Source organism: Cherax quadricarinatus, chromosome 27 (genome assembly GCF_038502225.1).
Source record: "Cherax quadricarinatus isolate ZL_2023a chromosome 27, ASM3850222v1, whole genome shotgun sequence".
In the NCBI taxonomy this organism is placed as follows: domain Eukaryota; kingdom Metazoa; phylum Arthropoda; class Malacostraca; order Decapoda; family Parastacidae; genus Cherax; species Cherax quadricarinatus.
The window spans coordinates 12143559-12168256 of NC_091318.1; the positions used below are offsets into that span (position 1 = coordinate 12143559).

At 43.7% G+C, this 24698-nt stretch overlaps 1 protein-coding gene across 1 annotated transcript in view; it reads right to left on the bottom strand.

Moving 5' to 3' along the window:
* Positions 1 to 297: 297 nt before the first annotated feature.
* Positions 298 to 24698, bottom strand: part of LOC128691218 (alpha-1-inhibitor 3-like) — a 41921-nt gene continuing 17520 nt past the window's right edge. The window contains exons 13-27 of the mRNA XM_053780087.2: positions 24150 to 24229; positions 24005 to 24065; positions 23261 to 23417; positions 22919 to 23147; positions 20127 to 20347; positions 19965 to 20047; positions 19399 to 19517; positions 4455 to 4605; positions 2612 to 2745; positions 2283 to 2387; positions 1871 to 2147; positions 1337 to 1485; positions 1001 to 1213; positions 518 to 916; positions 298 to 414 (exon numbers count right to left, since the gene is read on the bottom strand). Coding sequence (XP_053636062.2) covers positions 394 to 414; positions 518 to 916; positions 1001 to 1213; positions 1337 to 1485; positions 1871 to 2147; positions 2283 to 2387; positions 2612 to 2745; positions 4455 to 4605; positions 19399 to 19517; positions 19965 to 20047; positions 20127 to 20347; positions 22919 to 23147; positions 23261 to 23417; positions 24005 to 24065; positions 24150 to 24229 — 2399 coding nt within the window. The 3' untranslated portion in view covers positions 298 to 393. The remainder of the gene's footprint in view (positions 415 to 517; positions 917 to 1000; positions 1214 to 1336; positions 1486 to 1870; positions 2148 to 2282; positions 2388 to 2611; positions 2746 to 4454; positions 4606 to 19398; positions 19518 to 19964; positions 20048 to 20126; positions 20348 to 22918; positions 23148 to 23260; positions 23418 to 24004; positions 24066 to 24149; positions 24230 to 24698) is intronic.

Consider the following 24698-nt stretch of genomic DNA (forward strand, 5'->3'; position numbering starts at 1 on the left):
TTAGCAACGACTGAAACTTTCGTAACCCTCCTGAAAATACTGGCACAGTTTTAACTATATGAAGTTATATTTTTATATATTTTCCGGGAGATGGCACCAGGAGTTTGCAGTAGCAAATTGCTGCATGAAGCACTTCAGGGATGAATTTATGCCATCGAGGGGAGGGGGGATGGGAAAGTATCTACGCAATTTGTAACCCTTCCCCTTCAAGCATTTATCCCCTAAATGTTTAGTGCTCCCGTTTATTATACTTTAGTTTATAAAGACAAGACCTTTAAAAGACAATAGAAACAGAAGTTACAACGAAGTTTATTAACAGTAAAATTAATTTTTACACTAGCAGTTTGAGACTAGGTCCTTGAAGTTCACCACGGGCTAATCGACCTGCACTCGTTAGCAGGTGGGAGAGTAGCTCTGTGGGTACAGTATCAAGTTAACTACTGACATACATTAATGCAAGTATGCACATTTCATATTTATGTACAGTTATTTTTCCTCTAGAAAAAAAAAGTCTCACCTTGCTGACAGAGAACTCTGGCTGGTAGTAGTCGTACACCACCACTGTTCCCGTTTTTATGTTCTCTACTTCAACTTCACGTATTACACGGAAGTCTACGCAAGTTCTGGTTGCAGTCAACTCGTTCATGTAGACAGATACCAAGCTTCCAGCTTCCTCGTATCTTTTAACAGTTGGGTTCATCTTAAGCGCTTCGAGATCATTTTTCTCTGGTATGTAGCCCGACATCATCCTTATTTCCATGACTGCCATGTTTGAGGCGCCATCAGCAAGTATATAGGCTACACAGGCAATAATTCGCTTTGTAATGCATGCCACATCAGGCTCTGTCTTAGTCTCTACTGTCAAGCTAAAAGCTTGACCGGAGTCTGGAATAGGAATGTTGTATCTAAGGACAGCCTGTTAAGGAAAAAAAATACTTGGTAAAAAATGAGGTTTGCAATTACCTTAAGAAATACTTTACCACTTAAAAAAAATTCTTACCTGCACAACAACACAACCTTGACCTTTGATGTCTATGGAGACGTTGGTAGGGAGGTTCGTAAGCTTCACCAATTGCTGTAAGAGTTTATTCGACTCCATTACTCTGAAATTATGATTAAACCCAACAGCGGTCACAGTCAAATCTACATTTAAAGGTCCCTGGTACTGGAGTGTCTGGTACACCGACAAAGCTTGTAGAGCTACCACTGTATCCTGAGGTAAACAAGCAAAAGAAACAAGTTAGATGTAAATTACAACAAATCAGCTTTACACTATTTTATATTAATCCTCATAGTTAGTTATATGTATATTTAGTACATCTCCGTATTAACTTACTTGCGTTGAATAAAATCCGCCTTGGCCATTCCTTTCAGCGGTGACCCACTTCACAACTTTTCTTGCTAGAAGATCAGATCTGCTTGCATTACGCATCATCGCGAGAATTGCGTAACCGGCAGTTTCTACTGCTAAACCCAGGCTACTACCTGAAGTACCAATTCATTAAAGTAAATTGTCAAGATCATATTTCTAGTTCATGAAGTTTTATCTAGGTCCACAGTTTATAGTTTAGAGCTAAAAAAAATATCAAGCCAAGTATGCTCAAGTTACGCAGCAATTTCTAAAATATGAACAAAGGGGGGTGGGAATCATTCACAAACAAGTATTGCCACTGGTGGCAAAGATTTAAGGAAGTCCACCAGGGCGAAAAATCCCCAAATGCATCATGTAAGTTTACAGTGTACATGGTCATTAAACTTAACGTTGGTTCACTAAAAAGAAAATGGCTAATAGTGAAGCTTAGTTTATTTTACCCAATGTGGCAAAGTAACTAAAATTTATTGCAAATAAGCACATTCACTATGTACATACCGGATTTGGCTGGAAATTTCCAAAAAAGTGTATCAGTCTTCATTACAGCTTGGTTCAGCAACTGTTGCAGTACCTTTGGAGTGTCCTGGTGTCTGGCGAGAGCCAAGGCATAGGCCTCGAGTGCCAGGACGTAAGGGTCAAGGGTATAAGAGCTACTCAAGATACACTCTAGTGCTCCAGAAACTTCTGGTTCCGAGGGACTGGTGCCAGCCTCCAGCAGAGATATAATTACGTACGCCGTCAACGGCACAGAAGTGTCATTACCGCTAATTCCACCCTGTGAAAAATTGCATTCAACAAACAAAGGCAAGCCTCTTAAGAATTTAAAGAATGTGCTAGTGGAGATTTTACATTTAATACACGTTCACATTGCAACATGGCAGAGTTTAGTGATTGGTAAAGGTATTCTTACCGCCATGTCCTTGTGGATGACTTTCCCAACAGACCTGTAACAACCATCATGATTTTGTTGCATCTTCAGCCATGCACTAGTCTCATTCAGACGAACGTCGTCAACCTGACAATTTCATGGCAATATTAACCTTACTGTCAACCAACTAATTTCCATAATTAGTCTCCGCTTTACTAGTCTAAAAATATTTATTAATTCAATATCTCAATGCGTATGCAAGAGTCCATATTCGACCCGTCATTTTCTTCCACTACAAATTCAGTTCACATTACACAACCTTCTGGAAACATTAAATTATGTAATGCAGCTAGGTCGTTTACAACTCTTACTAGTATGTATTTGCGAGCCTGCGCAAAGGACTTTAGAACGAAAGCAGTCAGCCATGTTGAGCCAGAAGGATCAGCATTACCGAAGGCACTGTAAGATCCATCAGCACGTCGGTACAGAAGCTCGTGTTGGTAGCCTATGAAATAGACTAAATTTACTATCCAGGTTTCAATTTTAAATTTTAGTGTATACTTGCCACTACTACACTTGTCCTGATACACAGCGTAATCTGGAACTGACCTAAGTTTTGAACAAGGGTGACCGAGTGAATGCACTCTTCAAGGATAATTTCATGCTGGACACCTGTCCAGGTCATTGGCGTTCCTGGGCATGTCCCAATGTAGGATTTCATTCATTCCATTTTTATCTAACATTTCCATACCAATACATATATGTACATTTCAAGGAAAAAAAAAACCATTTCGCGAATGTAAAATTTTATCACACAGTATGAAGATTGTATTATGCATTTTATCGATTAAAAAAATACAAGTCCAAACTTAGGAAGCGTGTACATTGTGGGCAACTGCTCAAACTAAATCCTCGAGGTTGAAAGTGCTTTTTTATATTTTTGACAATCCCTATTTGGTAGTCTCATTCTTTGTGACCATAGCTTCCTCTTTCAACTCTGATATGCAGATGACCGGGACAATCATACAGGAGGAAAACGCCCTTCAAACTGTCAAACTATTTACTACAGTTTAATAGTGATTCCTGAACATTATTTCTTCAGAAGATCAGCAAAGTAAAATTCCTTGGATAAAAACCCCCGTGACGGTTTATACCCTGGTAGGGTGAAAACTTTGACGAAGTCAAACTTAAGCCAAAAAAATCCAATTAAGACTGGCACGCGTGCTTAGATTGTCAGCTACTACGTTCGCCACAATCATGTCAGGTATATACATTCCTTCACCTTCCTCCCCTTCCATTTAGTGGAGCTATTGCTAGAAAAAATGCAAGCTATGCAACAAATTTAGTTTTATGCCCTTCAGCTAACTTCACTGAAGCGTTAGCTGAAAGGCAGTTTGTAATCTGCCGATACATAAGGCTATCATTTCCAGCCTTTCATTTTCTTTTTACTATATGAAAGTTGGTTGTCAAGGCTTTGGAGGAAGAAGACTGTCTGCACTTCTGATAACCATGCTAAATGAAGAGGAACAGTAGTATTAATCTAACTCCCCACCCCCTTCGTAAATTTCCCATTTTGCATGTAGAAATGAAGCGAAGTTTCGATACAAAGGATAGTTTCGACAAGCAGTTAATTTAATGTTTATTATGCACCCACATGCCCATCCTGTGGGTGGTAGTCACCAGATTACAGAGGTACATAATGGGTCCAGGGACTGGAACCATGCAAATTCTATTTTTACAGTGAATGGTCTTTTGGCGCCAATTTTAATCTTCACTAGATATGGTTTCCGCTAACCATCCAGGTCAAGCTAAGTTTGCGAAATTGTGTATTAAAGTTTAATTACACTACAGACGAGTAGCACTTTCACTACAGACTAGTTCCGAAGGAATATTAAGCCAAGGATATCTTTACCTTAAGCTGTAGCTCAAGTCCAGCTTTCACAGGATTGTACCAACTGACCTATTCAGTTACACGACCAGGGGTAGCTAAAATGATCACAATTACCAGTTTGGCGGAATATTTACTTCACCAGTTAAAGCGAAATTAAAGGTAGTTGCGTTCATGCAGAAAAACTATTTAACTTGAATCACTATGGGTCACGTTTTAAGTGGCTAGTTTATGTTTAGCTTTAATTTTATACACCCAATACCTGAAACTGCTTGTTAAGCTTTAAAAGTTATTAATAAAAGGCTAATCTAAAGAGGTTCACATACCAGTATCCATAAACTGCAAAAGCTTCTGGCGTAGTTCAGGAGTAGTCTGTCTAGATGCGTCCAAGTATTCCAGGATGAAGATATTGGGGGCCAGGTTGATCATGTTCTGTTCTCCGCATCCATACGGCATGCGGATCAGCGAGCCAAGATTCTCCAGAAAAAAGTGTCAATCAGGAGCTTCACGGGCAGTCTTATTGTCACTAGTTTTAGACTTAAGCTATGGTATACTAAGCGGGGGTCAACTTTAGAGTCATCAGTTAGCCGAATTAGCTAAATTAGGAGAAAGTACGTAGTCAATTCAAAATATTAAATTGAGGGAAATTTAAATTAAATTAGATTAGAGTTGAACAGTACATTTATCACTCATTACTTTGAATAATCAAAAGGTTCAGCAAGCTTCAAACATTCAGTAGTTAAATTTACACTAACAATACAAACTTGACTAACGACAGTTACGATTTTAACATCACAACGCAAGAAAGATGCAAACACTTTACAATCTGTAATCCATATCTAAATCTTTCTACATCAGGAGCGTGAGTAAATTTACCAAGATTTCCAACCAATAATATATATAAAAAAAAAAGGGGGGGGGGGTCAAAGGCTAAGCTAAACCGCTCAAACTTCCACGGCATGACGACCACAGTATATGCTGTTTAGCTATTAAAGGATTCTGCCTTTTTGTTTTTCCATTTAACTAATGCCCCTCTGCACTAAATTTACTACGAGTAATGGGAAAGTAAAATATGAGAGGCCTGTATCTTTCCAAACTACAGGAAATTAAATGCATTTGCAGTTGCCAAGTGACTAGGTCGCCATTAACTGCCATAAGCAATAATCAGAAGGTCCGAGTTTAATTTTAAAATACCAAACTTATGGGCGTGTCTTCCCCTCCTGGCCTCTACTCAACCTATTAAAAATAGCCTTTTTAATTAATTAGAAAAATTCCTGCTAGAATGCCAACAGCTTAAGTATCTGGCAAAAAAGGCATCTTGCAAAGCCCTGTATGTAATTCAGAACACACAGCATGCATAGCTAGACTAGCAGCAGTCACTAGAATTCCATTATGCGTCTTTGCCAGACCACGAAGGAGCCAAGAAATTTCAACTTCAAACTACCACTAATGATTTTTAAGCCTTTTCCTTCAGATGGAAATCCTGGATGCACCATTGGCCAAGACATTTAAAGTGAAATCACACTAGCGCGACTCAGTCTCGTTACCCACCTAGTAACCATTAAAGGATCTATGGATAGTTTACCCCCCCTCCCCCGGAACAGTTTGTCGATCCCTGGAGACTAAAAAGGAAATCGAATTCTTACCCCCCCTCCCTCTTACATCCACACGTATACCTGAAGGTTTCGGGGGCGAGCGCCCCCGTTGTTACTGCTGGCTGCACGTAAACTGACATATTATAATCAAAAAGAAGCACTAAGCCACAAGGGCTATACAGCGCTGCAGGGTAGGGAAGGAAGCGAGGGTATTGGATGGCAGAAGGGAGGGGGGATGATCAGCAGGTTACAGAAAACAGCAGGACGGGGGTAGAGGGTAGCAAGAGATTGAAGTAGAAAGGGCTGAAGGTATCAAAATTTGTGAAGTCAGTTGTCAAAAAGTCAATGAGAGAGTCCAGATGAAAGGTGGGTCCATCAGCGAGAAGGGAAGGTAAAGAGTAGCGGAGCGACGACGACAGGTAAATTCTGCGTGCTCGTTGATAAAGCGGGTAGTCCAACAGAATGTGGCCGACTGATAATGGAGCTTGGCAATTCTCAGAGGAGCAGGGCGCCTCTCCATGAGATATCCACGAGCAAGACTAGTATGGCCAATGCGAAGACGGGAGAGAGTAGTCTCCCAACCTCGACACTGGTGATAAGAAGACTGCCAGTAACCTACACTCTGTTTAATAGATTGAAGTTTGTTGCCGAGCATAGTAGACCAACGTTGTTGCCAACGGGTGTAAAGGTGGGAAGATATTGTAGTAAAATAGTCCGTAAATGGAATACCTCTAAGAAACTGGTAGGTCATGTACTGCTGACCGCGCAGCAGTGTCTGCCTGTTCATTGCCCTGTACGTCAACATGACCAGGGACCCAACAAAAAACAATATCTATGCTTGGTAAAGATGCGGCGTAGCCAAAGTTGGATACGGAAGACTAAGGAGTGAGGTATCAAATTTTTGTATAGCCTGTAAAGCACTAAGGGAGTCTGAGACAACCACAAATGATGACAGGCATAGATGCAATACAGGTAAGTGCTGTAAGGATGGCATACAATTCATCAGTAAAAAATACTAGCCGAAGATAGTAAATGCCCTTGTATGATGCTGTCCGGAAACACTGCTGCGAATCCTACGCCATCAGAAGACAGAGCCATCTGTGTACACGGCAATGGCATGAGAGAGTGAAAGTGGTCAAGAGAAAGAGCGGGAAGTGACCATAGACAGTTGGGCTTTCGAGCAAGGGAGGGAGAAAGAACAGACTAACAGCTGGAACTTCCCAGGGGGGTAGGGAAAAGCGAAATGCTACATGTACATAGAAAGGTGGTAGTTGGAGAAGATGAGCGAATGAAGGCGAAGAGAGAAGGGACGGAGTAAACAAGGGCGGCGAACAAATAAACAATGTCTACTAATATAAATGGAAGGATTGCGGAGATCACAAGAGCGTACATAGTAGCGCAGGCAATGGGCATCACGGCGATCAGATAAGGATGGAACGTTCGCTTTTGTATAGAGGCTCTCGACAGGGGAAGAGCGAAAAGCACCAAGGCAAACGTAATCCTTGGTGATGAATGGGGTTAAGGCTAGAGAGTAGCAGATGCCGCTGAATAGATCTGGTCACCATAATCAAGTTTCAATAAAATAAGGGTGGAATGTAGGCGGAGGAGGGTTCGACGATCAGCTCCCCATGAAAGACGAGCAAGGGTTTTAAGAAGGTTCAGCCGGCTGCGACAAGTTGCCTTCAGAGAGGTAATGCGAGGTTTCCAGGATAACCTACGATCAAAGAGGAGGCCCAGAAACTTTACTGTATCACGTTCAGGGATACGGAAGCCATAGAGGTACAAAGGATGATCGGAGATGACAGAGCGTCTAGTGAAAGTAACTTGGTGGGTTTTAGTGCTGGAAAATTTAAACCCACGTGTGGTGGCCCCAATTGGAAACGCTGTCGACTGCATGTGGGAGAGAAACTGTAATGAGGTGACAGTCAGCGCCTGCACAAGCAATAGCGAAGTCATCAACAGAGTGATGACCAAATATTTGATGGAAGACTAGAGGCCAAATCATTAATAGCAAGAGAAAAAGCGTGCTCAGAACACATCCCTGGGGGACACCTTCAGCTTGGATAAAGTCCGGGGAGAGCACATTATTAACCCGAACACGGAAATGCCTGTCAGTTAAAAAGTTCTTAAGGAAGGATGGTAGATTGCCTCGAAGGCCTAAGGAGTGGGCTTGGGCTAAAATATTTTACCTCCAAGTTGTGTCATATGCCTTCTCAAGGTCAAAAAATATGGCAATAACCGAGTGGTTATTCGCAAAGGCATTACGAACATACGTATCCAAGCGTAGTAAGGGGTCTATGGTAGAACGTCCCTTACGAAAGCCATATTGACGAGTGGAGGGACTTAAGAGTCTAAATATCACACTAAACGTCTGTTTACTAGGCATTCCATTACTTTGCAAACTACACTGGTAAGAGCAATGGGACGATAGTGGGAGGTTTCATGTCCCGTAGTGCCTGGTTTGCGGATAGGGAGAACAATGGCGGATTTCCACAGCTGTGGAAGAACTCCTTGTGACCAAATAAGATTGTAAAGGCATAATAGGACTGCAAGGGCTGACTGATGTAAATGTTGTAGCATACGAATATGAATGTCGTCGGGCCCAGCTGCCGATGATCAGCAAGCTGAGAGTGTTGCCTCCAGTTCAAGTGTAAAAGGCACATTATACTGTTCTTCTCTGAGAGAAGAAAAGTCCAAGGGTGCTAACTCTGGCAGACTTTGAGGAAAGAAATCAGGGGCATAGATGGAGTCCCTGAGAAATACGGACCAGATGATTGCCAATTTCATTGGCAACATCTAGTGGGTTTGCTATATCAACACCAGCAACCCGACTGCACTCAGAGGAAGCAGAGGTGATGGTGGAGACAATCTCGCCAGCAAGTGCGTTTAGCGTCACGGATGACATGGCAAGCGATCGCACGCTTCTGTTTAAAATCAAGGAGTCTGGTTCTATTGTACCGGTACCTGCCCCATGCAGCGCGTTTCAAACGTACTGCACAAGCAGGAGACCACCAAGGCACGCATTTCTGAGAATGCCTGCTCGAAGTTTGGGGTACAGAATGAGAAGCTGCGGTTAAAACCGAGGACGAGGAGAGGTGTAAAAGCTCATCGATGGAGGACGAAGAAGGAACCTCTAAAAACAGTTAGGTGCGAGTAAAGGTTCCAATATGCCTGATCAAATTGCCAGCGTGGGATGCAAAGAGGTGGTGAAGTAAGAATGATTGGGAAATGATCGCTGTCATGCAAGTCCGGGAGAACAGACCAAGTGAAGTCTAATGCGGTGGAGGAAGAGCAGACAGATCGATGCAAGAGTACGAGTCCGAGGATCAAAATGGGTATGCGTACCTGTATTTAAAACATGGAGGGGGTGGGTGGCAAGAAAAGCCTTTAACTGAATTCCATGGGAATCACAATGAGACCCCCCCCCCCCAGAGGAAATGGTGGGCATTAAAATCACCAAGCAAGAGAATCGGTGGCGGTAATGACAAAACAAGAAAGTCAATATCCGGAATAGAAAATGCCCGAGAAGGAGAGAGATATAAAGAACAGAGCGTATACCACCTATGGAAGTGGATACTGGCTGCTGTGTAATGCAGCGAATTATGAATAAATAGCTGATGGTACGGAATATCAGTGCGTAGAAGAAGGGCACTTTCATTAAAGGTCCCATCAGGAAAAGGATCTGAAGAATACAATTATAGCCTGAGATGGGAGAGTTAACAGCAGAGTGTAATTTTGGTTCCTGTAAGCAAACACCAACAGGGGCAAACTGGGAGAGTAACATCTGAAGCTCACTCCGATTACCCGAGGCCGCGTATATTCCACTGCAAATAGGCCACGATTTGCAATGATAAAGATACTTGAAATCCGCAGGTAAGGGTTCCTACAGACTAGAGGGGTTAGAAAAGTCCACATGCGGAGGTAGTGGAAAACGTTCAAGCAGCGAAGGAACGGTGCGCTGTGAAGAAAGGAGTTGCGCAGATGGAGGAGAGGAGAGAGAAGGAACAGAGGGTGGATCAGTGTCCATTGATGGTTTGGTCTCTGCAATACATTCAGAGATTGCTTCAAGTGTTTCGGAATTCAGAGACGTTGTATGGGAGACAATATTGGAAATGGTAGGGGGAGGATGAGTAAAGATTGGAACTGTATTTGACTGTACCAAGGTAGGGGGGGGGGGACGAAAGGGTGGAGCGAACTGGAGAAGCATGGAAGGGGGACAGAAGAGGCAGAAACCTGGGAGGTGGCAGAAGAGGCAGAAACCTGGGAGGTGGCAGAAGAGGAAGAAACCTGGGAGCGAACAGGGGAGGAAGGTACAGTACGAGGAGGGTGAACCTCTACACTTGTAACAGAGCCAGTGAGGGGGGGAGAACCAGGGACAGATAGGGAGGGTAAAATGAGGAGGTGGAAGATGGGTAGGTGTTACAGACTTTTTTTGACTGAGAAGTCGAGGGACGATTGGGAGGTGGTGTCATACGAGATCTCGTCGTTACTGAGGCTTGCGAGAGAGAACACAAAGAAGTGAGATTAGACCGAGGCGTTGAAGTAGGGATGTCTGAGCCGAGGACAGCAAAAGGATTGGATACAGGAGTGACTATGGGAGAGGTATTATTATTATAATCAAAAAGAAGCGCTAAGCCACAAGGGCTATACAGCGCTGCAGGGTAGGGAAGGAAGCAAGGGAATTGGATGGCAGAAGGGAGGGGGGATGATCAGCAGGTTACAGAAAACAGCGGGGCAGGGGATAGTACGGGGGTAGAGGGTAGCAAGAGATACAAGTAGAAAGGGCTGAACGTATCAAAATTTGTGGAGTAAGTCAGTCGTTGTCAAAAAGTCAATGAGAGAGTCCGGATGAAAGGTGGGTCCATCAGCGAGAAGGGAAGGTAAAGAGAGAGCAGCGGGGCGAAGACGACGACAGAGGTAAATTCTGCGTGCTCGTTGATAAAGTGGGCAGTCCAACAGAATGTGGCTGACTGATAATGGAGCTTGGCAATTCTCACAGAGAGGAGCAAGACGCCTCTCCATGAGATATCCATGAGTAAGACGAGTATGGCCAATGCGAAGACGGGAGAGAGCAGTCTCCCAACCTCGACACTGGTGATAAGAAGACGGCCAGTAACCTATACTCGGTTTAATAGACTGAAGTTTGTTGCCGAGCATAGTAGACCAACGTTGTTGCCAACGGGTGTGAAGGTGGGAAGATATTACAGCAAAATAGTCCGTACATGGAATACCTCTATAAGAAACTGGTAGGTCATGTACTGCTGACCGCGCAGCAGTGTCTGCCTGTTCATTGCCCTGTACGTCAACATGACCAGGGACCCAACAAAAAACAATATCTTTATGCTTAGTAAAGATGCGGCGTAGCCAAAGTTGGATACGGAGGACTAAGGGGTGAGGTGTATCAAATTTTTGTATAGCCTGTAAAGCACTAAGGGAGTCTGAGACAACCACAAATGATGACACAGGCATAGATGCAATACGGATAAGTGCTGTAAGGATGGCATATAATTCAGCAGTAAAAATACTAGCTGAAGATAGTAAATGCCCTTGTACGACGCTGTCCGGAAACACTGCTGCGAATCCTACGCCGTCAGAAGACTTAGAGCCATCTGTGTACACAGCAATGGCATGAGAATGAGAGTGAAAGTGGTCAAGAAAAAGAGAGCGGGAAGCGACCGTAGACAGTTGGGCTTTCGAGCAAGGGAGGGAGAAAGAACAGACTCGAACAGCTGGAACTTCCCAGGGGGGTAGGGAAAAGTGAGATGCTACATGTACATAGAAAGGTGGTAGTTGAAGAGAAGACAAGAGCGAATGAAGGCGAAGAGAGAAGGGACGGAGTAAGCAGGGGCGGCGAACAAATAAAGAATGTCTACTAATATCAGTGACCATTCTATAAATGGAAGGATTGCGGAGATCATGAGAGCGTACATAGTAGCGCAAGCAATGGGCATCACGGCGATCGGATAAGGATGGAACGTTCGCTTCTGCATAGAGGCTTTCGACAGGGGAAGAGCGAAAAGCACCAAGACATAAACGTAATCCTTGGTGATGAATGGGGTTAAGGCTAGAGAGAGTAGCAGGAGATGCCGCTGAATAGATCTGGTCACCATAATCAAGTTTCGATAAAATAAGGGTGGAATGTAGGTGAAGGAGGGTTCGACGATCAGCTCCCCACGAAAGATGAGCAAGGGTTTTAAGAAGGTTCAGCCGGCTGTGACAAGTTGCCTTCAGAGAGGTAATGTGAGGTTTCCAGGATAACCTACGATCAAAGAGGAGGCCCAGAAACTTGACTGTATCACGTTCAGGGATACGTGAGCCATAGAGGTACAAAGGATGATCAGAGATGACAGAGCGTCTAGTGAAAGTGATTTGGTGGGTTTTAGTGCTGGAAAATTTAAACCCATGTGTGGTGGCCCAATTGGAAACACGGTCGACTGCATGCTGGAGAGAAACTGTAAGGAGGTGACAGTCAGCGCCTGCACAGGCAATAGCGAAGTCATCAACATAGAGTGATGACCAAATATTTGATGGAAGACTAGAGGCCAAATCATTAATAGCAAGGAGAAAAAGTGTTGTGCTCAGAACACATCCCTGGGGGACACCTTCAGCTTGGATAAAGTCCGGGGAGAGCACATTATTAACCCGAACACGGAAATGCCTGTCAGTTAAAAAGTTCTTAAGGAAGGATGGTAGATTGCCTCGAAGGCCTAAGGAGTGGGCTTGGGCTAAAATATTATACCTCCAAGTTGTGTCATATGCCTTCTCAAGATCAAAAAATATGGCAATAACTGAGTGGTTATTCGCAAAGGCATTACGAACATACGTATCCAAGCGCAGTAAGGGGTCTATGGTAGAACGTCCCTTACGAAAGCCATATTGACGAGTGGAGAGACTGTTGTGTGTCTCTAAATACCACACTAAACGTCTATTTACTAGACGTTCCATTACTTTGCAAACTGCACTGGTAAGAGCAATGGGACGATAGTGGGAGGTTTCATGTCCCGTAGTGCCTGGTTTGCGGAAAGGGAGAACAATGGCGGATTTCCACAGCTGTGGAAGAACTCCTTGTGACCAAATAAGATTGTAAAGGCGTAATAGGACTGCAAGGGCTGACTGATGTAAATGTTGTAGCATACGAATATGAATGTCGTCGGGCCCAGCTGCCGATGATCGACAAGCTGAGAGTGTTGCCTCCAGTTCTTGAAGTGTAAAAGGCACATTATACTGTTCTTCTCTGAGAGAAGAAAAGTCCAAAGGTGCTAACTCTCTGGCAGACTTTGAGGAAAGAAATGAGGGGCATAGATGGAGTCCCTGAGAAATACGGACCAGATGATTGCCAATTTCATTGGCAACATCTAGTGGGTTTGCTATATCAACACCGGCAACCCGCAGAACAGGAGCCGGGTCAGGAGAATATTTACCACTCAGTTTTCGTACTTTTTTCCAGACTGCACTCATAGAGGAAGCAGAGGTGATGGTGGAGACATAATCTCGCCAGCAAGTGCGTTTAGCGTCACGGATGACACGGCGAGCGATCGCACGCTTCTGTTTAAAATCAAGGAGTCGCTCTGTGGTTCTATTGTACCGGTACCTGCCCCATGCAGCGCGTTTCAAACGTACTGCACGAGCACAAGCAGGAGACCACCAAGGCACGCATTTCTGAGAATGCCTGCCCGAAGTTTGGGGTATAGAATGAGAAGCTGCGGTGAAAACGGAGGACGAGAAGAGGTGTAAAAGCTCATCGATGGAGGACGAAGAAGGAACCTCTTTAAAAACAGTCAGGTGTGAGTAAAGGTTCCAATTTGCCCGATTAAATTGCCAGCGTGGGGTGCGAAGAGGTGGCGAATATGAAGGGGAAGTAAGAATGATTGGGAAATGATCACTGTCATGTAAGTCCGGGAGAACAGACCAAGTAAAGTCTAATGCGGCGGAGGAAGAGCAAACTGAGAGATCTATGCAAGAGAGAGTATGAGTCCGAGGATCAAAATGGGTGTGAGTACCTGTATTTAAAACATGGAGGGGGTGGGTGGCAAGAAAAGCCTCTAACTGAATTCCACGGGAATCACAGTGAGACCCTCCCCAGAGGAAATGGTGGGCATTAAAATCACCAAGTAACAGAATCGGTGGCGGTAATGACGAAACAAGGAAGGCAAAATCCGGAATAGATAATGCCCGAGAAGGAGAGAGATATAAAGAACAGAGCGTATACCACCTATGTAAGTGGATACGGGCTGCTGTGTAATGCAGCGAAGTATGAATAAATAGCTGATGGTACGGAATATCAGTGCGGAGAAGAAGGGCACTTTCATTAAAGGTCCCATCAGGAAAAGGATCTGAAGAATACAATAAATTATAGCCTGAGATGTGAGAAATAACAGCAGAGTGTAATTTTGGTTCCTGTAAGCAAACACCAACAGGGGCAAACTGGGAGAGTAACATCTGAAGCTCACCCCGATTACCCCTGAGGCCGCGTATATTCCACTGTAAAAAGGCCATGATTGGCAATGATAAAGATACTTGAAATCCGCAGGTAAGGGTTCCTACGGACTAGAAGGGTTAGAAAAGTCCACATGCGGAGGCAGTGGAAAATGTTCAAGCAGCGAAGGAACGGTGCGCTGTGAAGAAAGGAGTTGCGCAGATGGAGCAGAGGAGAGAGAAAGAGCGGAAGGTGGATCAGTGTCCATTGATGGTTTGGTCTCTGCAATATATTCAGAGATTGCTTCAAGTGTTTCGGAATTCAAAGATGTCGTATGGGAGACAATATTGGGAATGGTAGGGGGAGGATGAGTAAAGATTGGAACTGTATTGGACTGTACCAAGGTAGGGGGGGGCGAAAGGGTGGAGGGAACTGGAGAAGCGTGGCAGGGGACAGAAGAGACAGGAACCTGGGAGGTGGCACAAGAGGAAGAAACTTGGGAGGGAACAGGGGAGGAAGGTACATTACGAGGAGGAGGGTGAACCTCTGCACTTGTAACTGAGCCAGTGAGAGGGGAAGAACTAGGGACAGAGACAGGGAGGGTAAAATGAGGAGGTGGAAGATGGGTAGGAGGTGTTACCGGACCTTTTTTTGACTTTTGAGAAGTAGAGGGACGATTGGGAAGAGGTGTCGTACGAGGTCTCGTCGATACTGAGGCTTGTAAGAGAGAACTCGAAGAAGCGAGATTAGACTGAGGCGTTGAAGTAGGGACGTCTGAGCCGAGGACAGCAAAAGGATTAGATACAGGAGTGATTATGGGAGAGGTAACCACAGAGGTGGGTGTAGAAGATGGGATACCAGAAGTGGGGGGACGTTTTGAAACACGGGAATAAGAAACACGTGGGAGTCTCCCTTGGAGGCGGAGATGAGAAACTGCCATGGCATAAGGGAGACCTTCTGTCTCTTTGAGGTAACGGATTTCCCGCTCGTTTAAATAGACCTGACAACGGCGAGAGTACGAAGGGTGAGCCTCATGACAGTTAAGGCAAGAGGGAGATCGATTGCAAGACGTATTAGAATGGTCATCGGCACCACAGACTGGGCATTCGGCGATAGATCTGCAATATTTCGCTGGATGGCCAAATCGCCAGCAATTTCTACACTGTTGTGGTGTAGGGATCACCTTTCGAACTTGTAACCGATGTCCTGCTATATAAACGGAGGATGGGAGTTCTCGGCTGTCAAAAGTTAAACGAGCCACATTGCTAGGGTATCGTCTCCGCCCACGGGCAGGAAGAACGTAAGTGTCTACCTTGAGGATTGGGAGATCTTGGAGTTCCAGCTGTTCTAGAATGTCGGTGCCACATGTCTGGAAATTTTGTTGAACTATGGTATGGGGCAGAATAACGGTACCACTACAAGAATTGAGGGAATGATGTTTTTCAAGGGTGACAGGAACAGTATCTATATGGGAAAGACGAGAGAGCTCACGAGCCTGGGTAGCATTCTGTACGGTAATGATGCGCGTACCGCTCTTAAGAGCATGAAAAGAAATATCTTTACCAACATGGCGTAGGAGTGCCTTGCCAATACTATGGTCAGAAAGATAGGCAGTAGAGGAAGTTGGTCGTAAAGTGAAGAATTTAGTCCACTGTTCAGTCTGAAACTGAGCGTGGAAAGGTAGTGAAGGACGTGTCGATCGTTTCTGAGAAGAACGAGAAGGTGAAGGTGGAGAAGTATCATCAGCAGGTAATTGTCGTTGACGTTTAGGCGTGGGACCAGAGTTGGTCCGACGTGGAACGGGTCGGCGATTTGAAAATTGCCGCACCGTAGAGGGAGAGGCCGGAAGCATAGTCAGAGGAGAGCGAAGGTCTGATAAATCGAAGGAGTCAGTCGAGGCCTCAGTACCTGAAGCGGGTGAGGAAACAGCACCGGCAATAGGTACAGAGGCATGAGGAATGTCTGAAGAGTGGTCCAAAGACGAGGCGGGGTCAGAACGGGGTGCGGTATCAAGAAGGGGCCCGGGGGTACCAGGTTCATGGACTAGGGCTGCCATGGTTAGGTTACTTCTTTCTTTTTGTTTTTAAGAAAAAAAAAGAAAGAAGAAAAGAAAATAAAAATAAAAAGAAAAAAAAAAGGGGGGACCGGGGAGGGATAGTTCCTAGGAGGAATGAAAGGGCCAGAAATCTCCCTCCGCGCCCAAGAGGACTCGACACCGCTAGTAGCGCAGATGCAGCATGGAACCCGTGCCATACCCTACCCTTCATGCCAGTAAACCAGCAATCTGGGATAGCAACCTCACATCTGCCGAGCGACCTCGGTGGACAAAAGAGAGGGCGGCCGGATATCCGCCACAAAGCATACCTCCTTCAGCCACCACCCCCGGAATCCGAAAGGTGGCTTCCAGAGATACACCCGTCGCCCAAAAGACACCCAAAGCTACTCCGGGATACCGGAGAGGGATCGGGACATCCCTAGGCAATCCAGATTCCACGGCAAACTACGCCACCGCCAAGAAACCTCAACGGAATGGGATCGACCCCGGTGTCCTTTCCTCTACCTAGGAACTAGCGTGCCTGTGGGAGAAATCCCAAAGGACAAAAAGAGGAAGGGCAAAAGGGAGGAGTGGGGAGGAGGAGGAGGAAAGGAAAAAGGGGAGGATGGGGAGGATGGGATAGGGGAGGGGAGATTGGGGGGTAATTAGGTTCGGTCTGAGGAAGAAGACCGATAGGTCTAATTCCTCAGACCAAGAGCCTCTTCACCACGCCAAGGAGCCCCCCTTGAAGAGGTATGGGAGAGGTAACCACAGAGGTGGGTGTAGAAGATGGGATACCAGAAGTGGGGGGGGGGGGACGTTTTGAAACATGGGAATAAGAAACACGTGGGAGTCTCCCTCGGAGGTGGAGATGAGAAACTGCCATGGCATAAGGGAGACCTTCTGTCTGAGGTAACGGATTTCCCGCTCGTTTAAATAGACTTGACAATGGCGAGAGTACGAAGGGTGAGCCTCATGACAGTTAAGGCAAGAGGGAGATCGATTGCAAGACGTATGAGAATGGTCATCGGCACCACAGACTGGGCATTCGGCGATATATCTGCAATATTTCGCTGGATGGCCAAATCGCCAGCAATTTCTACACTGTTGCAGTGTAGGGATCACCTTTCGGACTTGTAACCGATGTCCTGCTATATAAACTGATGGGAGTTCTCGGCTGTCAAAAGTTAAACGAGCCACATTGCTAGGGTATCGTCTCTGCCCACGGGCAGGAAGAACATAAGTGTCTACCTTGAGGATTGGAGATCTTGGAGTTCCAGCTGTTCAAGAATGTCAGTGCCACACGTCTGGAAATTTTGTTGAACTATGGTATGGGGCAGAATGACTACCACTACAAGAATTGAGGGAATGATGTTTTTCAAGAGTGACAGGAACAGTATCGATATGGGAAAGACTAGAGAGCTCATGAGCCTGGGTAGCATTCTGTACGGTGATGCGCGTACCGCTCTTAAGAGCATGAAAAGAAATATCTTTACCAACATGGCGTTACTGTGGTCAGAAAGATAGGCAGTAGAGGAAGTCTGTCGTAAAGTGAAGAATTTAGTCCATTGTTCAGTCTGAAACCGAGCGTGGAAAGGTAGTGAAGGACGTGTCGATCGTTTGAGAAGAACGAGAAGGTGGAGAAGTATCATCAGCAGGTAACTGTCGTTGGCATTTAGGCGTGGGACCAGAGTTGGTCCTACGTGGAATGGGTCGGCGATTTGAAAATTGCCGCACCGTAGAGGGAGAGGCCGGAAGCATAGTCAGAGGAGAGTGAAGGTCCAATAAATCGAAGGAGTCAGTCGAGGCCTCAGTACCTGAAGCAGGTGTGGAAACGGCACCGGCAAGAGGTACAGAGGCATGAGGAGTGTCTGAAGAGTGGTCCAAAGATGAGGCGGGGTCAGAACGGGGTGCGGTATCAAGAAGGGGCCCGGGGGTAGGAGGTTCATGGACTAGGGCTGCCATGGTTAGGTTACTTTCTTTTTTTTCTTAAAAACAAAAAGAAAATAAAGAAAAAAGGGGGGACCGGGGAGGGATAGTTCCTAGGAGGAATGAAAGGGCCAGAAATCTCCCTCCGCACCCAAGAGGACCTCAGTACCGCAAGTAGCGCAGATGCAGCATGGAACCCGTGCCATACCCTACCCATCATGCTAGTAAACTAACAATCCGGGATAGCAACCTCACATCTGCCGAGCTACCTCGGTGGACAAAAGAGGGCGGCCGGATATCCGCCACAAAGCATACCTCCTTCGGCCACCACCCCCGGAATCCGAAAGGTGGCTTCCAGAGATACACCAGTCGCCCGAAAGACACCCAAAGCTACTCCGGGATACCGGAGAGGGATCGGGACATCCCCAGGCGATCCAGATTCACGGCAAACTACGCCACCGCCAAGAACCTCGACGGAATGGGATGGACCCCGGTATCCTTTCCCCTACCTAGGAACTAGCGTGCCTGTGGGAGAAATCCCAAAGGCCGAAAAGAGGAAGGGCAAAAGGGAGGGGTGGGGGAGGAGGAGGAGGAAAGGGGAGGATGGGATAGGGGAGGCGAGATTGGGGGGTAATTAGGTTCGCTCTGAGGAAGAAGACCGACAGGTCTAATTCCTCAGACCAAGAGACTTCACCACGCCAAGGAGCCCCCCCTCGAAGAGGTAAACTGACCTATAAACCACAGCCAGGCTGATCAGGCATTTACTGTAGGTGCCTGGCCAGTGCCTTCTTGAAGACAGCCAAGAGTATGGTAATCCCCCTCGCGTATGCTGGGAGGCAGTTAGTCTTGGGGCCCCCGACACTTTTATGATCAGTGTACACGTGGCGCCCCCCCCCCCTCCCTCAGTTTTCCGTTAGGGAAATCTTGCATTTCCTGGCATCTTGCTTTAGTAAGAAGTGATTTCCGTGTACAAGTTTAGTACTCCTCCCTCTAGGATTTTCAAATATATTATGCATCTTTCTCGCTTGCGTTCCAGGGAATAAATCGACGGACTTCAACTTATCAGTAATTTAAGTTCTCTATCGTACTTGTGTACCGTGAAAATCCTCCAACTAGGAAACTAGCTCAAGAGATTGGCGGCACAATTTTTTTTTTTACCAGTAAGACTAACTATTTAAACTTTCGCCTTTGGTAAGGAGGGAAGAGTTAAACCCTTTGCGAGAAGTATTTATGAGCTTAACTCTCAAATACTTCATTTAAGTTACTATGAAAAATCTTTATACAGAAATAGTCACCTCTAGTGTTTGACCTAAGAGGTCTCCTACTACAGATACCCAGGCTCTTTCCGAACCTGGGACAGTAACTGATGGTGGAGCTATTTCCCACTGTTCTAGTGAATCTTCAGCGGCCAACTCTGGGGGAGGAAAAAAAAAAATAGGAATCACACTGAAGCAATGTTACTAGATATTTGGGAGAATAATTGAAGGAATTTGAAAATATCAGGGGGGGGAGGGGGAGAGAAATGAACCAACTACTATTGCCTGCCAAGTCACCCTTCGCCAGACACTAAGTTCTTCGGGTGACTTACCCCCGCCACCTCCCCACTAACAAGCTAAACCTATGAAGAATTTCTTTAACCACATTAACTATTAAAGCTGGTTAAAATACCACCAATAATCACCACCGCTGATCACCATTAATAAAAAAAAAGGGGGGGTGGAGGGGTAAACTTGCCCTAGTTCCACTATCTTGGCTCATGAGTCACAATTTGCACTTTCTACCCAGTTTAAGATCAAATTGAAGATTAAGATTTACTTTTTAGAAGATTTAAAAAAATTAAAGAGCCAGTAGTCTCACCAACCTTTTGGACAGGCGTATTTATTCCAAGTCTTTTCTTTTGGAAAGCCCTCTGCTTCTACTTTCATGGCCTTAATTAAAGCATCACTGGAAAAAAAAAAAATATATAGTTATCACGAGTTCAGCAAGTGTCAAATTTGCTTAAGTAGTATTATTCTCTCATTACCTTCTACTGGTGTTAAGTTGTCCTCCACAAGGCAGAACACTGGCGTGGTCTACAGAAGCAAACACGGTGATGTTTACATCACCTAGTACAAGGAAGTCTATCTTCACAGTGTTTACAACTTTATCCTTCGCCGCCACACAGGCAGTCACTCGTCCAGGTAATCCATAGTTAATTGGTTCCAGGATTTTGTAGTCTGAACTTTCCTGCAGTGTCACAGTCACCTAAAGATTATTATAAATCATACTGTAGACATTAAATTTTAACCATCACCAATGGCGTTTTGCAATTAAAATTTTTCACCGCTTAAACTTCGTATGGTTCATGCATTAGAGAGAACAAAAAAAAAAAAAAAAAAAAAAAAAAAAAAAAAAAAAAAAAAAAAAAAAAAAAAAAAAAAAAAAAAAAAAAAACACACACCCAAGTCGCCAGCAAATTTGGTAGCACGGATATTTACAAAAAATCAAGTATAGCTTAGGACAGGACTCTTACTAACATTTGTAACTAGGTTTACATCGGTCGTTGCACGAGCTGAAAGGTATCCCGTATTACCTAACACCAGTACCTTGTGCTTCAAGGAATTGTGAGGCACGAGTTTATAATGCATTTTTGAAACTAATGAAGTTTAAAAAGATTATACAGCTTGGATCCTATTCATAGTTGTCAAGCCAAAAACCATTACCATAAACTACGCAAGTACATTAAGCTTTAAGCTGCTGGGGAGTTTTACCGAGAAAAAAAAGCTTTGAAGGGTTGAAGGTAATCTCAGTAGACAAAATCTATTTTCTCCCAGTTGAGAGAGAGAAAAAAAAAAAAAACTTACAGGAAGCTGTGCTAGCTTAGTACACAACTTGCAAATTTTGCACACTGGTTTGTTGAGCACAACCTTTTAGGAGTCTAAGAACAGTTACTTTGATCAACGAAAATTACCAAATATTCAAATTAGACTTTAGACGCTATTTTGATTAATGGTACTAAATTTCTACAGCCAAGCCACTTTCCTTATAGAAAATAAACAGTAGTAAGTTTAAAGCTACCCAATACATTTTCCAGCTATTGCACAATACAACAAAATGTGCCGTAGCAGAAAACTGTATTCACTTCCTAAGAAAATTAACCATTTAGGTTTTATACAGTTTAAATTTTTTAATTAGAGGAAAGCGCTAAGACGTAGGGGATGGGGATAAGGTCAAACAGCGCCCGTGGCATAGGAGCCCTAATGGATTTAATGGGCAAAGCCAATTTTCTCAATTAGACCTCGAGGGATACTATCTAGCTCCTGTAGCTAACAATGCTAAGGATATCCTCTTTCAAAATTACAAGAGGACTAATCGGTATTAAAGCAAATTTTTTTGACTAGCCCCTTAACAGTATAAAGGTAAAAATAATGAAACGTGGTAAAGTACTAAAGTACTATAGCATTCAGACGGAAGGGAGGGGGGCCACCTATACCATTAAATATATCAACTAGGTGGATAAAAGTGTAAATTCTGAAGGCTATCAAAGCCCAGTCTCTACCCATCAACAATTTGAGAATGGTCTATATAGCAGTGTGCATAAGACACCTACGCATTCAAGTAGTACCACGAATCTTAAAGCCAATGAAATGAGAAAAGATGAGAAAATAAAGTAGTTTGACAGTTATGAAAACGAAGTTTCCCCCCCTCGTTAAACTAGTCAAAAGATAACTTACTTTATTCAAAGTACTTTACAATCTTAAATTTGCTTAAGATAAAGGAACATTTAGGTTTTGAAGATTAACAGAAGATGCGTTTCCTGAAGCTTTGAAATTTAAATTAACGGCATAAAGTAACATTTTAATAAAGGTCCAGCAATGGTACATACCAAGCTCAACAGCAAAGGCATGTATATTAATCAGACATGATTCAAAGTTAATTTCAGAATCTGTACCTGGTAATGTATGGGGCATTCTTATAGAACGAATCTAATTTTTTTTAAGCTACTGGAAAAATGCATCAAGTTGGACATGCAACCCACCGGCAGCAAGAACCTTTCATTCTTGCTGATACAGTGATGAAATTATGAAGTATCAGACTTTCTCCAGTTATGGCATGGATTCCAAAGTTCTTACCAAGATTTCCGCTCACCCAAAATAGGTAATATTCTGGACCCAAGATTCATCAGCCATTAAATACTGAAGCCTTTCAGAAAAAGTTTCATTTATGCACCTACACATTTGAATGACTTGCGAATGTTTCAACCTACTTCAGTGAGGACTTTGAAAGTTATCAGCAGTCCAAAATTGAAAGCTTTCAACAACTTGGGTCTTAGTGCACGTGAACATGCCGAGTGCTCCAGGAACTTAGACCTTGTTACTGCAAAAGTTTAAAATCTGTAGCCAACTGAACGAGCTATGATAAACTTCTGAAAGGGGTGGAAAAGTAAGGTACTTAAAAACGGTACCCCCTTTAGAGGTATGTAACAATTAACAAAACTAAAACTCTAAACATACTAAAATTATCAATTTAAAATAATTTAAAAAAAACTTACAATTACGGGAGAGCCTTAAAAGCTGGCAATTTTGGAAGGCATGGGAAAGCCACAGTTGATGGTTTTCTAAATTAGGCAAGCAAATTAAAAGTATCGGAAGGGAGAGGGGGGGGGCCATTCTCAAAGGAGGCCTCTATCCTTAGAGCATAGACTACAGTGTTAAAGGAAGAGTAGGGGGAAAGCATGGGCTACTGCCACTTCACGTGCTACAACTACCTCATTTAAGAGCCAGAGCGCAACGAACAAAATGCAAACTCTGGCATTGAGATTCAGCATAAACATACAGGCAAATGGCGATCCAGGTAATTGAAAAGCGATATCTTCACGGGGAGGATTTCTCCACGTTTGACTGAAGGCGGCAGTGTGAGGTCTAGGAAGAAAGGAGTGAAGGTGACTAGGGAAGAGTTTCGAGATATACCCACGCCTTTTTCAGGGTGAACACACACTGCCTTACCAACCCAGTCAGTTATGGTATCTGGTACTTTTAGATGCTGCTCAGTCACTCCCGACAACCTGTAATTATACCAGTTTTATACATTAGTGACCAACTTGTAACCAATGGAGTACTGAAATTTATGTAATGCAGAGAAACTTGGGGGAAGAGCAAAGATTGTATATATACTGACGGTTGCAAGATAAGGCTCCACAACCAGGTCTCTGGGAAGTTTGTTCTAGGAGTAACTGGGCCCTGGCTGCTCTCCTGGATGGACTTGCTAGTTTGTGCTAACAAGTTTGCTGCCACGTCGGGTCTAGCGTCTGCGAAGAACCTGATTGGCTGTCGCGCTATAGAAAATAAAAAATTAGGAAGTTACTCCAACTTAAATTGGGGTATTTAATCAGTTTCGAAGTATAGTTTCACATTTTCAAATTTCAACCAATAATTATCCTTGTGGGTGTAGTGCTTATTCATTAGTTATAATGCAATTACCAATAATCTGGATACATTTCAGGTCATGCATATCTGGTATTAATCTCGTGTGCTAGATATGATTTAGTCTAAGTTCCCTGAAAGGAGGTTCCTTTATTCTGGGGAAGGAGGGAAGAGCTTTAAATGAATATTTCATAGAACTATCTCCCATTCCCAGGATTGAGAACCTATAGGCTTAGCGATCATTTAATATTACCTATTTAAATTTAATGACAACCAATCACGATATTAAATTTAAAGAACCGACAATTTAATGTTTAGATTATAGATACAAGTTATTGCTTTAAATTTTAAATTGCTTCATAAATGTACTCTTCAAAGTTGGGAGCAGTTAAAAAGCATAAAGCTTTTTAGATAAATTTTTGAAATTTTTAAATATTTTGCAATCTACTTCGCCAACACGAAGTTAATGGTATGAATCATTAATGGAAAAAAGACATACCTTCCTTTTCACATGGTCTTGTTTCAATCTTCAAATCTGTGAAGACGTAGAGTCCAGATTCCTGAAATAAATTATGGTAATAACTTCAGTGACTGATGAGCCGATTATGCCTTTTTATATTAAACTTGAATCTTTAAATACTTACATCGAACATCTTAAGGGCATCCACATAATTTGTATAGTAGACTGGGAATGGAAACCGCGGAAATAAATTCTCTTCTCCATCTGGAAGAAATTTTCCCACTTATTGATGGGAAGCAACAAGGTACACAAAACATTTAATTCTTAGGTATTAGAACTAACATCTTTAGAATCTAGAACTTAAGATCAGTGATGCAAACCAAGCTAATCTGGCTCATTCTGTTACCAATGAACTTTTCTTTTTTACCAAACTTGCTCTGTAATCTAAGTTGGAATTTTTTTTTTTTATCAATACATTAACAAGCAAACGGGTACTAAAAATTAGAGATTAATTATTCATCAGAAAACTTTCTGCAAACAGCAGACTGTTGAGAGTCCTGACTGAAGATCTGTACATGACCTAGAATACAAGGCTCGTGAAAAAATTATAGTACATTATAGTGACAATCCACTAACTTTCTTTACTAGGTACTCAAGGTCTAGTCTTCATCCATTATCACTCTTTTGCCCTTTGTGTTTTATACATTAATTACTAGCTATTTCATTGTGCAAG